Raw genomic sequence first — 16,045 nt, 5'->3', positions numbered from 1 at the left:
TTGTCGTATTTCTAATTATCTTGCAACAATGTCTTTCAGTACAAATTGTATGAAAGATTACACCGTGCGCTCATTAATTGGCCTGGGCACTGTTTTGTAACAGCTGGTTAATTATGCTGACGAAGACATGTAGCAGCATTTGCAAAGTACACAAAAGTTTTTACTTAAAAATTCTAATCATTTTTCAAGTAAATTTAACAGTCAATCATTTATTGATGAACCACCGCATGATGAAACATGTTGGTAGAAGAATTACAGCTTGTTGAATTGAAGAAACACATTTTCCTACCCAAACAGGGGCGGGGGAACTGAAAATAAAAGGGAATTCGTTATCCCACATATATGAACATTAAAATCGCAAAGTTTAAATAAATGCATGAAAACCCTATTTCATATTTGAAGGAAAGTCCCTGTTACTAGTAACTCTATTCCTCAGACTGTATAATGTTAAAAAATCATGATGTGGAGATGCAGGCATTGGACTGGGGTGAGCACAGTAAGAAGTCTTACAACACCAGGTTAAAGTTCAACATGTTTGTTTCAAACGAGCTTTCGGAGCACTGCTCCTTCCTCAGGTGAGCTCATTCACCTGAGGAAGGAGCAGTGCTCTGAAAGCTCGTGTTTGAAACAAACCTGTTGGACTTTAACCTGGTGTTGTAAGACTTCTTACTATAAAAAAATCAAAAATTAGAAACAGTGAAAATGAAGTTAACCATGCACTACAAATCTTTTTCACACTTGCAACATGGAATCCAGTCTGAAATTAAGTTATGTGGAACTAATTTTATTTCATGCATTTCTCAATAGCCGAACTGTTCTATGGTTGAATCTTGATATCAACACATTGTGGGTTACAATTATGTTTTATTTCTACATACTTCGTACAATCTGTCAATACTGATTACCTAACAGTCTTAATTGTGAAGTGACTGAGATTTCACCCTGCATTTAGATACTACCAAAGTTAATGCCAGAGCATTTGTTACAGACCAGTATCAACTTCTCCTTTCCTTCTCTTTAAAACGTGCATTGATTGGGATACTGGCAGATACGGATGGTGGACCTCATCAGGAGGTTCAGGCTTTGTGAACTTTCTCGGAAATATTTTTAGATATTGCCTTTAGATGTTCCAACTTCTGAAGATAATTCAAGTGGCTGTTGTAATACTTTACGTTCAGATATGGCACACATTCAAAACAAAGAAAGAGGAGTTGTTTCATGGAATTCTCTATTATTCAGATGCTTTAAGCAAACTTATGTTTCGTTCTTTTGTTTATCCCTCCTGTGTTAATGTCTATGGTTTGAATTACTGTGTTTTGTTGGAACTGCTAGCGGGATGCAGTACAACATATTGATTTGATTTAAAATGTAATGTAGCTGAAGGTAATCCCACTGTTACTTTATTATACTATGAATCAGCTCACACCAACGATGAAGGAAGAAAAAAGTTTATTCAATACTTTCAGCCCTTTGGATATAAATTGCACAAATCAACACAATTACTGTATTGGCATTCATTAGATATATGTTTGTTGAGCACTGCATCTCCTTTGAAAATTTAATCCAAGCTTTAAATTGCATTTTTGGATCCTAAAGGACCTCATTGAATAGAAATGAGTACATAATAGGCCAAGCTTAGGTCTATGTATAAAATATAAAATGCAGTTGTAATGTATTATTTATTAACCGTGGTAAATTTGAATACAAATAAATTGGTAAACACAATGTTTTATCAAATTTCAACATACTAGTCAACATCCCATAGCATTGGGAACAAGACCAAATGCAGTTATCAGGTGAATGGGGGAGGTGGTAGGGGGGCAATTGGACTAGAACATGCAGACATGATCCAGAATCTATTATAGATTCATGCTGCTGTCCTTGTTGCAATGTAACACTTTGATTTTATTGTTTGCAGTTAAATAGCAAAACTTACCGTAATTTAGGAAAGGAAAATATTATTAATGGAGTACACATCGAAGAGATTGAGGGGTACATTGAAAGGCCATAAAAATACAAACTAAGCAGTGAGATACATTTCTAGATGACAGATTTGAAAAGCAGGAATATTGTGCAAAGCTTGTTTAGAACCTTGGTTAGACCAAAGGTGGAGAATACTGTACAGCTCTGGTTTCCATAAAAAGGATGTAGGCACATTGGAGAAAGTACTAAAATTAAATACACATTTCATGCCAGAACAGATAGATTATAGTTATCGGGGGGGACCGGAGGAGGAAGAGTAAGTTAGGACGGAAGGAGGATCTACTGGGGTGTCCCGTGCGGGGCTGGGTCTGGGTTTTTTAAATAGTTGCTCTGGAGTCAGGTGATTTTCTTCCCTCTGACGATTTAAGAGCAACTGTCTGGATAAAATTGGCAGAGCCATCTGAAGTCAGCTTCTGTTGGATGGTTTCAAGCCAACGCAATTGTCCAGTGGAAGTTAGTGCTTCTGGACAATTGCTGGATGAACCCATAAATGGGAACTTCCCAGAGGTATTCCCCAGCGCATCATTGGGTTACCCCCTAAACGTGACGATATTAGGGAAGTTATGGGCCTCTGTGTTGTAAATTCCACGTTAACTGGGAGATATAAAAATAAGTGCTACAATGCTACCACTGGCAAGAGAATGCAATTGAAGTGTGATCAGTTTGCATTGGCAATTAATGAAATGAAATGAAAATCGCTTATTGTCACGAGTAGGCTTCAATGAAGTTACTGTGAAAAGCCCCTAGTCGCCACATTCCGGCGCCTGTCCGGGGAGGCTGGCACGGGAATCGAACCGTGCTACTGGCCTGCTTGGTCTGCTTTAAAAGCCAGCGATTTAGCCCAGTATCATTGTATATAAAAGACTAGATTCTTCGGCAGCGCCTGCCGCACGATCGCTACAGATGGGACGCAGACCATGTAAAGGTCCGTTGACGTCAGGCGGGAATTTCCAGTCGCCGGGCAGGCACGGCCGAAGGATCCCACCCAAAGATACTGAAGTTTATGTTGAAAAAACAGTAACTTTGTTGCAGTGCTTATGGAAGCATATTTATGCTATTAATAAAGATTGACAAAATATGACACCAGGAAGTAATGATTTGAAGAATTAAAGGCCAATTTAAAATAAATACACGTTTTACATCAATATGGTGCACACTTCCTGTAAATGCTACTTAAACCAGTAACACTTTACTACTGCGCCTGTTTGCAATTTATAAAAACATACTTGCCTCCCGAAGTCTATCAAGCTTCACCACCAAAGCTGTTGGTTCTGGTCTCCATTTTGCTAACTATCTAAATAAGGATGATGTGGAGATGGACTGGGGTGAGCTCAGTAAGAAGTCTTACAATGCCAAGTTAAAGTCTAACAGGTTTGTTTCAAATCATTTGAAACAAACCTGTTGGACTTTAACCTGGTGTTGTACGACTTCTTACTGTATCTAAATAAGGGCCAGCGATCTCCAGGATGGCCTATTTGCCTTCATGCTCTGCCTTCCTCTTACTCGAACTTTGTCTCTTGCACTTCACAGGCCTAAGATTATCAAAGCTAAGCAATATATAAATCCATCCAGTGGGTTTGTGCTTAACCCTCACCAATCCCCTTCACCTCCTACTAGTAATAGTACTGCCTAGCGTCCCTTCCCACAATTTCTACTTAGCCTCTACCATTTTGCCTCACATTCTTCTAAGTGAGACATTTGTTTTATTTAACCGGTTTTGTTTTACGCAGAGTACCAATTATGTAGAAGCAAGTTGTTATACCTTGCATGGGCAAGATCTTCATGTTGAAATCCTCTAGCAGACTGAGAACATTGATGAGATCCAGCTCTTCTTGAATGACATGGGAGCTGTCAGTGATGAGTTGTAAGCAGCACCTAGTAACAAAGTAAGGAACGTCCAGATGGTAAACAAATTTGAATCATGCAGGCAATGTGGCATACTCAATGGGGCTTATCAGCCATTGTTTAATTGGCATCATTTAATTGTGATTTCTCAAACAGTATACAGTGAACAATCGCAGTGGATAGGTGAACCCAGCATATGGGACAATCCAATTTGTCCGGCTGAAAAGAAATCACTGCCAGGATTCTCCAAAATCGCGGCAAAAGTGTTGACGCCGGCGTAAACACCAGAGTGTTTCATGCTGGCGTCAATGGGCCCCTTGGCCCAGCGATTCTGCAACACACAGGGGGCCAGCATGACGCTGGAGTGCGTCACGCAGCTCCGGCTGCATTACGGGCCGCGGGTCCGCACATGCATACCGCGGCCGTTTTGCGGCGGCCCCTGCACATCATGGTGGAGCCCTACAGCGGCCCGCGCGGAAGAAGATAGGCCCCCCTTGGAATGCGTGGGTCCGCCGATCGGTTGCCCCGATCGCGGGCCTGGCCATCGTGGAGGAACCCCCCGGTGTCTGATCCCCCCACCCCACCCCCCACCAGGATGGCCCCGCAGCCGCGACGCCGAGCTCCCACCGGGTGGAACCATACGGGAACCACGCCGGTGGGACCCGGCGGGAACTCGGCCGGTCGATCACGAAGAATGTCCTCGGGGGTCTCTTTCAACGGCCCCCGACTGGTGCCAATTCTTCTGACAAAAGAGAATCGCACATCTTTGGGTTGTGGGGCTGAAACCCACACAAACATGGAGAATGTGCAAACTCCACACGGACAGTGACCCGGGGCCAGGATTCGAACCCGGGTCCTCAGCACCGTAGTCCCGTTGCTAACCACCGTGCCATGTGCCGCCCCATAACATGCTAAATTTGTATTACTAGTCAGCCTCAAATGTTCGACCCCACAAACATATATTTTAATTACTGGTACCTTATAACTGGGTGGAAGTGATCAAGCAGGTTCTATGGGCTGTGTTGCGAGGGCGCACTACAGTTTATGACATGCTCACACAAGAGAAGACCATGCATGGTGAATGACAAAGAGAAATGAGTCTTCCAACTAAATGAAATATGAAAATGGTTTCAAGCTAAATAAAAATGACAATATTTGCTAACTCATCTAATATGCTGCAACAAAAGAAACCGGTGTTGGTAAAAAAAATTGGAGCGTGAATTGGAGGAGGAATTTGCCCTGAAGAAGATGCCCAAGACAAAATGCGCTATGAGAATAGAAACCATCCACTGGCCTGATCTTGAGATACATTTATTGGAATGGATCTTCAGAAACATCTGAGTGGTTATCGTGCCATCAGAAATGCAATTTGTCTACATGCAGTTAAGTGGGCCAAATTGAACCCCGAGTCCAGCAAATAATTCAGAGCAATAGCTGGTTGGCATATCCCTTTATGAAACAAAATAGATTGCTCAGATACTATCAAAGGGCTTCAACTTCAAGCATCATCAGTTTCCAGTGATTCATCATCAGACAGCTGCAAACACACATGAACCCATGTCACATCAGTCCATGAATTTTTATATGCCTAGCGACTGAACCATGGAGTGAAAAGCGTTGAAAGTTCTGAGTGAAAACCACAGGATGCAAGAAGACACGAATAATGGTGGCACTAACTTGCATAGGGCTGAGAAACAAAATTCAAGCCTATGGTAATTTTTTAAAAAGTAAAATGTACTGAAAATCAAGTTCCCTGCAGGAGTCTTTGAATATGTCCATGATAATGGTTGGCTAGATGAGGACAGAGTGAAGTTGTGGATTGAGAACGAATGGATTGATAATGAACGGAATAGCCACCTCAGTGGTCTGCACAAAGAACGCATGTTATTGGTGTAGGACATGTTCAGACTTCATATAACTGGTGAGATCAAGAGGCATTCTTGATGTTTTGTGTGGTGTCATCATCAAATTGTGGGATTTTTTATTACTGCACCAAGTGTGGTCAGATTATTAAAAAATGCAGAATACCAAATTCAATAGATGGAGGTAATGATAATTTGTTGTGGAGGGATATTTTCAAAGCTGAAAGTTCCACATCTGATCCAGAGTGGGATCCTTACAATGGTGCCATAGCCAAAGTGACTCAGAATGAATGTGATGAACTCTTCGTGTCGGATGCCAAAGCCAAAGAATTTGATGGGCTTTAAAATGCTTTGATTGTGGTTAGAAGTGTCTTTGTAGAATTAATTCACTCAATAAACCATGCAACATTAATTTAACATGAATTACCGGTGTTTTTTTCACATTTAAAAATGACGATTGCCTATACTGGCGGTGTACATTTTATGCTCTGTTTATAAGTCGACTCCAGTTTTTGAAAGGACTTTTGGAGACTTCAGTGATTGACTTGTGCGCTGTGACCTCTGCTATTTGTGTAAAGTAGTCCAATGTAAAACCAGCTCCATGACGATTTTCTCACTAATTATGCTTTTTTAAATTAACGCACCAAGTGTCATCAGATTATTTAAAAAATGTGGATATACAATTTATTAGATTCTAAAGTAGCATTAAAATATAGAAATATTTCTAATTAATTACATTTCAGTGTTATCTGGGCATTTTACCCACAGACTTCGAATCCCTTCATTTGTATTTGGTAAAATGGAGGCAAGTACACATATCTGTCAAAGCTCGTACCAGTGAACTAATTTTGCTTCGCTTTTGTTAACAGCATGAACACCATGTAGTTGTATCTTTTTTGATTTATTCAGTGTGACATAAATAATGCACCAAATTCATAATGCAGAACTTTGACTCTCCTAATAGGGAAATATATACAAAACTGCAGCATTTTGCAGTGAAATTCTGGAAATAGTTCGATACTGGAGGAAACAGTAAAAATTGTATCGGAAAGTTACCCTGAGGTCGACACAGAAGATGCTGAAAACATTCCCGAACTTGTTAATGAGATCAGAATTGGATGCACTGTAATGTCAGTGATGTTTCAATGAACTGTAAAGGGTTAAATTATGTAATATTACTGGGGTCAGCAGTGCTCAAGTGTTTCAAAAGAATTTATTAAAGTACTGAATTTGTTGACACTGAGTATTTTTATATTTTGTGAACCTTTCTTGAAACATATGAGACCCTAGGTTCATACTGAGAAAAAAAGGAGGATGGTAGGAGATTTGGATAAGTTGACACAGAATATTAAAAGACCACAATTTGCTGCAGGAGTAGATGGTGTGGAAATGAGCGATCATGAGCTACACGTAAAGTTAATTAAGTTAACATCCATCAATGGAATAGAAAAGAATGTGCAGCACTGGGAATTTACAATTTAGGTGCATCTTTAGATCGTTTATTCACCAATTTTACCTAAAATAATCTGTCGCCCTCGCACTTAACAACAATATTCCCCCTTAATTGTATTCCTTAGAGTTCTGTTGCATAGTCACTGTGGTCTTTGCAAAGCAAAGTTATCTGCTCACATTGTTTAGATTCAAAAAATATAAATTTGTAAAGAACGATTCAGATAGAAAATTTGATCAATTTGTAAAGAGTAGAGTTTATTTATTGATTTAAAAAAAAATTATGTTTCATTCTTCATCATAAGGTCAGAACTGGGGTTGTTCGCTGATGGATTGCATAATGATCAGCATAATTTGCAACTGAGGGGTTGATGACCAAATATAGAAAGACCTGGACAATATTCAGGCTTGAGCTGGCAAGTGGCAAGTATCATTTACACCAGACAAGTACTGGATAATGATCATCTCCAACAAGAGATGAACCATTGTCCATTGGCATTCAATGGCATTACTATCGCCGAATCCCCCACTATCAACATCCTGATGGTTACCACTGACCAGAAACTGAACTAGCCATACAAATACTTTGGCTACTAGAGCAGGTCAAGGCTAGGAATGCTGTGGTGAGTAACTCAACTCCTGTCTCCCTGTCCACAATCCACAAGGCAGAAGTCAGGACTAGTGCGGCTCCAACAGCACTCACGAAGCTTGACTGGATCTAGGACAAAGCAGCCTACTTGATTGGCAACTCTTTTACAAATATTCATTTCCTCCACCGGCAATCAGTGGCAGCACTTTCCAAACTCACGTGCACTACCAGCTAGAAGGACCAGCGCGGCAGGGACCTGGTAACACCGAGAGGTTTCCCCCCAAGTCACTCACCATCCTGACTTGGAAATATATCGCCAGTCCTTCACTGTTGCTGGGTCAAAATCCTACAAATTCCTCCCTCACAGCACTGCAAGTGTACCCACACCTCAGGGACTGCTGTGGTTTAAGAAGACACCTTCTCAAGGGGTAATTAGGATTGGGTAATAAATTCCACCTTAACCAATGATGCCTACATCTCACAAATTAATGACTGTGTTGCTGGGTTTTTCTAGCTTCAATGATAGAATTCACACTGCTGCAAGGTGGCTGGGGATTGCTGCAGGAATATTTAGCAATGATGGAAAATGTAAAGAATATTACGGTTTATGTATTCCTTCGTACTTTGTGATATGGAGACAAATAGCTTGGCAATTAAATAATTTATTTATGAAGAATATTAAATAAAAATAGAACATGACTGAACAACTATATCTACCTGAAGTTGATAAAAGTATTTTTTTAGGAAACGATTTAACAACACTGCACAATTTCTGGATAAAAAGTATTTCCCAAATTTTCAGTGGCCATGTAGGCTGAAACAAAATTTCTGAAGTTTCATGAGCAACGTCATTGATGCTCGGCTGGCATACAACAAGGTCTTGCATCGAAACAGCATGTCACAAACTAGGCACCACACATTTTTTTTTTTTTTTTCCAATCAAACAGACTTTAGGTGACTTTCAGTCTGAAATTTTCAAGTTAAAAGTGTTGTGTGAATGACTTCGGCAGTTTGCAATTTCATTATCTGGGCTGGACTTCTTTGGGCCCGCCGGCAGAACACCCCCGCCTTGGGTTTCCCAGCAGGGTGGGGTGGCTTCAATGGAAATCGATTGTCAGTGCTGGGAGCAGAGAATACTGATGCCAGCGAACGGCGAGCCTCCTCTTGCCGGTGTGAAACACGTGACTGGGAGGCCGGAGAATGCCTCCCCTAATTTCCCTTATTTGAAAAGTTGCACTTCTAAATGCAAAAGGCCACATTAACATAAACAGCACAAAAAGATTTTTGACCCCAGCCTCCTCATAAGCAATCCCATCCATAAATAAGTCATTAATTGGGTCTACAATAAAAAAGTCAGTGCCAAATTACACAGAATGCCGCAAAGAAACGAGCCATTTAGCCCCACTGGTAAAGTGTTAGTTATTCTCTACTTCAACCTCCTCCTATTCTAATCACATCACCCTTCTCTCAGTTCTGTATCCCTACATTCCCTTCTCATTTATTTTTGCTTCAAGCATCCTCTTAAGCGCTTAATTATTACTTTGATTCAACCACTCCGTGTGACAGTGATTTCCACATTTCAATTACTTTTTAGGGAAATTCCGCCTAAATTACTTCTCTGATATATTAATGGCTAAAAATCCTCATTTTCTGAATTCACTAACAATTGGAAATATTTATTTTCTTCCATCTGAATGCATCCTCTTCATAATTTTAAAGACCTCCATCCAATCTCCTCAATCTTCTCTTTTTCAGAGAAAAATAACTCTAACCTGCTCATTCTTTCCTGATGAATCCTCTTAATTACGATCACTGGAAGGTGAAGTTCTGAAATTCAAGCGCTGGCTGTAGCTAATAATTGAGGCAGGACTGCACCAAACTACAGAAAAAAATAAACAAGCTTGCCAATTGGACAGGTAAATAACAAATAAATTTAACAGAACGAACTATGAACTTGTTAATCTTGGCATGAGAAAGATGGAGGTTACTTATTCTTTGGAAGGTAAGAAAACAGATGAGGTAGAGGAGCAAAAGGATATGTAAGAACAGATGCATAAAATTACTAAAAGTAGAAAATCAATGTGATATAGTCATTAGAAGTGAAAATAAACTCTTGAAATAAACGTGCAGCAGAATAGAATATAAAAGTAATTAAATATATACAGAACCTTTGCTGAGACCACACTGCACATACTATATGTTTTTCATTTTCATTTCATGTATAATTCCAATCTCCATGCTACAAAAAGCATACTTAGCTCGGATGGATTTCTCTAATTATTTGACAGTAAATAAAGGGTTGTGGAATTCATGGGTCACAGGGCATTTTGCTCGAGTGAAAACAAAATTTTTCAATCCATCTGAAAACAGTGTTAGCTTTGACATTTACACTGACAGCACTCAGCTCTACTGCACCACCATCAGTCTCAACACATTCATTGTCTATAAATTGGGAACGTGTTTGTCCAAAATCAAGTACTGAATGAGTAGAAATCTTCTCCAATCAAATACTGGGAAGAATGAAACTATTGTCTTTGGTCCCTACTACGAATTTCATTTCCTAGTATTATGATCCCAGAGCAGACTCCAACAGTGGCTAGGATACTGGACCAAAATTCCAATATTTTAGTTTATTTTAGACTTTGCGGAAATAATGATTCGCTCCAGGAGTATTGCATGAAAAAGAATAGGGCTTTGGTATTTCTAAAACAAAACTTTACTATAAATACAACTTAAACTTTTTAACTTTGCACCCGAAAAGAACAGCTTACAATTAATTACCCTTAACACAACTACACAATTTCCCATGAAACAATAAGAAAGGAAACATACAGCTCTCAATCTATCTTAAAATGAGCAGGGCCTAGGGTAATACTTGTGGTACAGAACAGATTCTGGCACTGGTTCAAACCTCTTCAGACTCTGGCTGAGTATCTTCAAATAGCTGTTTCCACAGGGTTGGTTCAGCCTCTTCCTGGTCTTAGGACAAGACTGCTTTGCTTTTAAAATATTACTCTTGTTTTTAAACTCTCATGCTGGGAAAGAACTGACACAGAGTCAGGCAGATCAGAACTCCCTCTCTCTCAAAGCTTCTCAAAACTCCCTGTCTCTTTGCGCTCCACCCAGCAATGACCTCATCACCCCAAGCTGAAAGCACATTGGGCAGGATTCTCCGTCCCCAGGTGGCCCAGAATGTGTTCCCCGATGGGACGGAGAATCGGGCCACCAAACCAAATGCAATGCTCTGCCCCTCGCTGGCAGCATGAGAGAGTTCTACACCATACGCCAGCAGGATCATGGAAAGAAATGCAAATGGTTTGTAATGACCCATTTACATCTATTTAGTGGGCCTGCCGCTCTATGCACCTCTGTCGTGTGATATGGGCGAGGTTTACTTGTGGTCTCGGCAATCATGAACCATGAATTGTGGTGGACCTCGCGGTGGGTACAGGGGCAACCCTTGTCTCCTTGGCCCACCGCTAAGCCCAGCACAGCAGGGCCATGATAGGAGAGACCATTTGAATCCCCCTCGCACCGGACAGCAAATCAGTCCCGAAACTCCGCCGCCCCTCGCTCTCCACTGCACAGCTGCCCCCATCCCCCAGAATGCCGATCCCAACCCCAAGTATAGGAGTGACCCGACCCTCCCCCCCCTCCCCCCGCTTCTCCCGCCCCCCCAGGACCCTGTAATATGTGGATCCATCCAGGACATCTGTAAAAGGGGGATCTCCCCCCTCCCCAGGGACACTGTATTAGGGGGACCCCCCCACCCCCCCCTCCAGGGACCCCCTGCCTAAAGGAACTCCCTCCACACAGAGAACAACCCCCTCCCCCACTCCACACCCACATCTCCCTTCACGGTTTAGTGGCGTAAATGGTGAAACCCCAATGATTGTAAATACTGAGCAAAGAGATGTAGCAGTGAAATCACACGCTTGAGTGACTGGAATGCACTTATATCTCTTTGATGTGGTCAATGTTTACAAACATTTGTTGTACGGGGAGGGGAGAGGGTGGGGGGGGGGGGGGGGGGGTGGTGTTTGGCCGGCTGAGGGGACTCTCAATTGGGCCGCTCGCTCAAGATGGCGGCCCGATGGCGGGATTTCTTGGGAATCCCTGGCATTCTATGCCATGTATAATTTTGCATGGCATCAAACACTGAATTGCATCCCGCTTTATGACCACAAACAGATCGTAAAACTAGTGCAATTCAGCTCTGGCGGGACAGTCTACCAAATGGAGAAGCCAGCCAATTATCTCTGCAGGCTGCAAAAGCACATTAACTCCCCAGGTACTTCCCCAGGGAAACTACCATGCGTTAGCCCAAACTAAAAGCACATTCCATGTCAATTTCACCTGCTGCTTTCCAGAAGCAAAACAAAATTCATTTTAAACAAACACATTCTAACCACAGGCATTTAACTCTTAAATTGCTCACTAAATTTATAATCCAATTCTCCGAACATCTTCCAATCGTAACACTAGCCAATTACTCCATCCCTTTCCCTGGTATATGTTTGAAGCTAAACCAGGCTGTTCACAACTTAGGTGTCATATTAATAATAATAATCTTTATTAGTGTCACAAGTAGGCTTATGTTACACTACAATGATGTTACTGCGAAAATTCCCTAGTCACACTCCCGCGCCTGTTCGAATACACTGAGGAAGAATTCATAATGTCCAATTCACCCAACAAGCACATTTTTCAGGACTTGTGGGAGGAAACCGGAGCACCCGGAGGAAACCCACACAGACTCTGCACAGATAGTGACCCAAGCCGGGAATCAAATCCAGGCCACAGGCGCTGTGAAGCAAGTGCTAACTACTGTGCTATAATCTTCTGACTACATGTCGATAGCCATACCTACTTTCTTCCACCATCGTAGCATTGCACAACTCCGCCCCTGCCTCAGTTCATCTGCCACTGAAACTCTCATCCATAGCTTTGTTACCTCTAGGCTTCAGTATCCCAACATGTCACTAATCTACTTTCTGTGTTCTATTTTCCGGAAACTTGAGGTCGTTCAAAACCTGCATCCTAACTCACACCAAGTCCAGTTCATCTATGAATCATTTGCTCCCGCACCTACAATTCCAGAAAAACTTTTATTTGAAAACAATATAAGAATTTTAAAATTACACCTTCACATCTCTATACATTATGCATAGTAAATGTGTTACATTGGAAGGGACCATGAATACAAGATGTTGGTGGTTGAAAGACAAATGAATACTGCTAACAACATACACTGGCAGATTGAGCTGCAATGGATTTTGATAACAAGCTTGCTGCAAAGAATCATAATTGAACCCTTTGCTGCTCCAGAGTTCTGAAAGCTTATGCAGACTCATTGATCAAATTCCTTCCGCACAAGGTAGCGAATAAGAATCAAATGAATTAGGACAAGATCTCTTAACTGCACTTCAGCAACTTTTCAACTCTATTCATCACTTAGAAAGAAAAGGGGGCTTAGATAGTGGCCATCATAACGCTAATGTTTGCAGCAATATTGGAATGATTATAAATCAGGCAATACAGTACCTTGATCTAAGAAAAGAAAGACACAGGTACAAGGATCAAACAAACATCAACAGTCATGACTTAACTAATGTTACACATGAAGATTTAAGTGCAATATGTCAAGTAACGCCTGATATTAGAGCAGTTTGTGACTATAAAATAATAGATCACAGCCTTAGCAGCAGCCTATTATTTGACATATCATAAAATATTATGATGGGGTGAATATTACTTGTACAAATCCAAATCATTCTAAACTTTGTGCACGGTGATAACTTCCAGATGAGTTTTGTGCCCAGAGCAGAGAAAACATTAGATTACTGCCCATCTTGAACATAAATAATCAAACAAGCATTACTGTCGTCAGGGAGAATAAGGTTCCATAATTGTTTTATTATAGAAAAGCCAGAGGAAATTCCCAAGAATGGGAAAAGAAACAATGCAGGTTGCATTCATTTCTCTGAAGACAATTGTCAATGAGAAATGGTTGCATCAGCTCAGCCATGAAATAAGCAAAACAACCTTCATTAGTAGCACAATGGGATTTCTGAGACAGAAGACATAGCTACTGAAAGTAAGTTTCTGCATCATGACTTGGCGCCCTACATGGTATACATGATTTCACTAGTTCAAACATTGCTGACTGTTAAGGATAGCTTCTTCAACACAGTCTGGTACAAGTCTGAAACAAATGCAGATAAACCATTGGTTCAGCAATGGATACATGGTGAGGGGAAAAATGAACTGTGCGGAGTCTGCACACCCTCCCCGTGTCTGCGTGAGTTTCCTCCGGGTGCTCCGGTTTCCTCCCACCGTCCAAAGATGTGCAGGTTAGGTGGATTGGCCATGCTAAATTGCCCTTAGTGTCCAAAATTGCCCTTAGTGTTGGGTGGGGCCTTGGGTAGGGTGCTCTTTCCAAGAGCCAGTGCAGACTCAATGGGCCGAATGGCCTCCTTCTGCACTGTAAATTCTATGAATACCAGATTTCAACTTAAAGAATAAGGTGAAAATCCTGGATACCTGCTAAAAGACCAGCATTGAATTGAAAGGTTAAAATACTTAATTCTTAAACTTCATTGAAATAATGACATGCTGGGAGGTTTCACAAAAATCAAAAGCATTCTTGGATAATATAGATAGTCTCGCAATTGTTTGAAACAAATTGTTGTTTCAGTTTTGATAAAGTTTCAAGGCCAGGCAAGATCTGCTGCATTTTTGAAAGACAAGAAGAGATAAGAAAACCATGACAGAGACAGCTGTCCTATCGAACAATGAGAAGAACGGACAAATAAAAGATACAACAGCAAACTGTATTTCTTGTATCAGATAGAAAAATATCCATTTTAGTAAGGTTGAGAATAAAAACAAAAGCAGATCAAACAATTAACCCCTCAGTCTCTTGAAGCAGAAGAGTGAATCAAAGTTTAAAATTATGTTACTTAGGTTGTACCTTCCTTTGTAAAACGGTTGCGTTGCAATGTCAATGAAACCAATTACTTAGAAAACTTTTCGGACTCAGTTGACACGTGCCCTTTAAAGAGAGATTTAAACACTCTGCAGTGACACTTAATGTTCTGCCCATTTACCAGATGTTTATTTTGCCAAGCATTTTTGACCACTTATATATAAATGGAAAAACTGAGAAAACTAAACACTTTACACACGGCTTAGCCCAATAAAGATTTCAATTTCAAACCTTCCAGTGGTCAAATATTCTTTCAACTGCCCTGGAAAAATAGCCACCCCTGACACATAAGCAAGAATTTATCAAGGCAGGGTCAACAGAAAGGTTGCAGAGTCTATCCTGTGTGACGAGCAGCAGTGAACACGTGCATGTATCCAAAAACACCACTCTGAATGAAATAAAGCAGACACCTTGAATTAGTTAGAGATCAACTGAACAGAATTTTCAGTTTGATGCCTCTGGAAACTGCCAAGAACAAAGGCATAAAGATGAGGCAGATATCTGACAATGGAATTATTACTGCTCTGCAAGGCACACAAGAGGCAAGGCTTCTGTCAGAAAGTAACCCCTGATGGCATTCAAATCATCTTAAAGCACATAAAAGAGTAAAAAATTGTATTAACAAAGATGAAAGTTGCTGGAATTTTACCCGATAATGGAATAATAAAAGTTTGCCATAACATAACATGGGGGCTTTTGATACTTCAATTCCTTACATTAAGTTCATTGCTTACAAAACAGCAGCTGGTTACGAACAGTTTAAAAAAAATGAGAGATAGAGGTCCCAAAACAATTAAAGAATGGATAGACAATGCCAACAGTTCAGACCTCTTCCAAGCATAATCTGAAATTCCAGCTTTTTTAATGATCAGTTGGGCAATTTGTTTTTTCTTTAAATATTTTTCTTGGTGTTTGGAGTTAGATACAAAAAAACTGATAACAATAATAACCAAAAATAGAAACAAGAAGATTTGAGCCTCTCGCTCTCACCGTAACCATGACTGAGGCTCCAATACTAATTTACAATGACATCTTTACATCTGTTTGGTTTTCAGAGTGAATCAACGGGGCTCAGCTGAGATTCTTACTGCTACTATAGTTGGGATTCTTCCCCTTGCTCGCCATCGACTCTGTTCCATTGGTGTGGGGGAAGAGGAGGGTGGTGGGGGAAGAAGTCCCTCACCCCACTTGAGTTTGAGTTTTCGAGGGAGGGTGGATCCGTATGTTGCTCCGTTTTCTCCATATGTGGGAGAGCTCTGTGATTCCTCCAGTGGGTGATCCTCCTCCCCATTCTTTCTGTTGCTCACAAGCGCCTCTCCCTCAAGGCGA

General features: G+C 40.9%; 1 protein-coding gene across 2 annotated transcripts in view; it reads right to left on the bottom strand.

Annotated features, from left to right (window-relative positions):
• nbas (NBAS subunit of NRZ tethering complex) overlaps positions 1-16,045 on the bottom strand; it is a 339,860-nt gene that overhangs the window by 172,776 nt on the left and 151,039 nt on the right. For both annotated transcript variants that reach the window (XM_038800239.1, XM_038800240.1), the window contains exon 31: positions 3,746-3,858. In XM_038800239.1, coding sequence (XP_038656167.1) covers positions 3,746-3,858 — 113 coding nt within the window. The remainder of the gene's footprint in view (positions 1-3,745; positions 3,859-16,045) is intronic.

Source organism: Scyliorhinus canicula, chromosome 6 (genome assembly GCF_902713615.1).
Source record: "Scyliorhinus canicula chromosome 6, sScyCan1.1, whole genome shotgun sequence".
NCBI lineage: Eukaryota > Metazoa > Chordata > Chondrichthyes > Carcharhiniformes > Scyliorhinidae > Scyliorhinus > Scyliorhinus canicula.
Note: the sequence above shows the minus strand (reverse complement) of the source record. Positions and strands in the feature narration are given on the sequence as shown.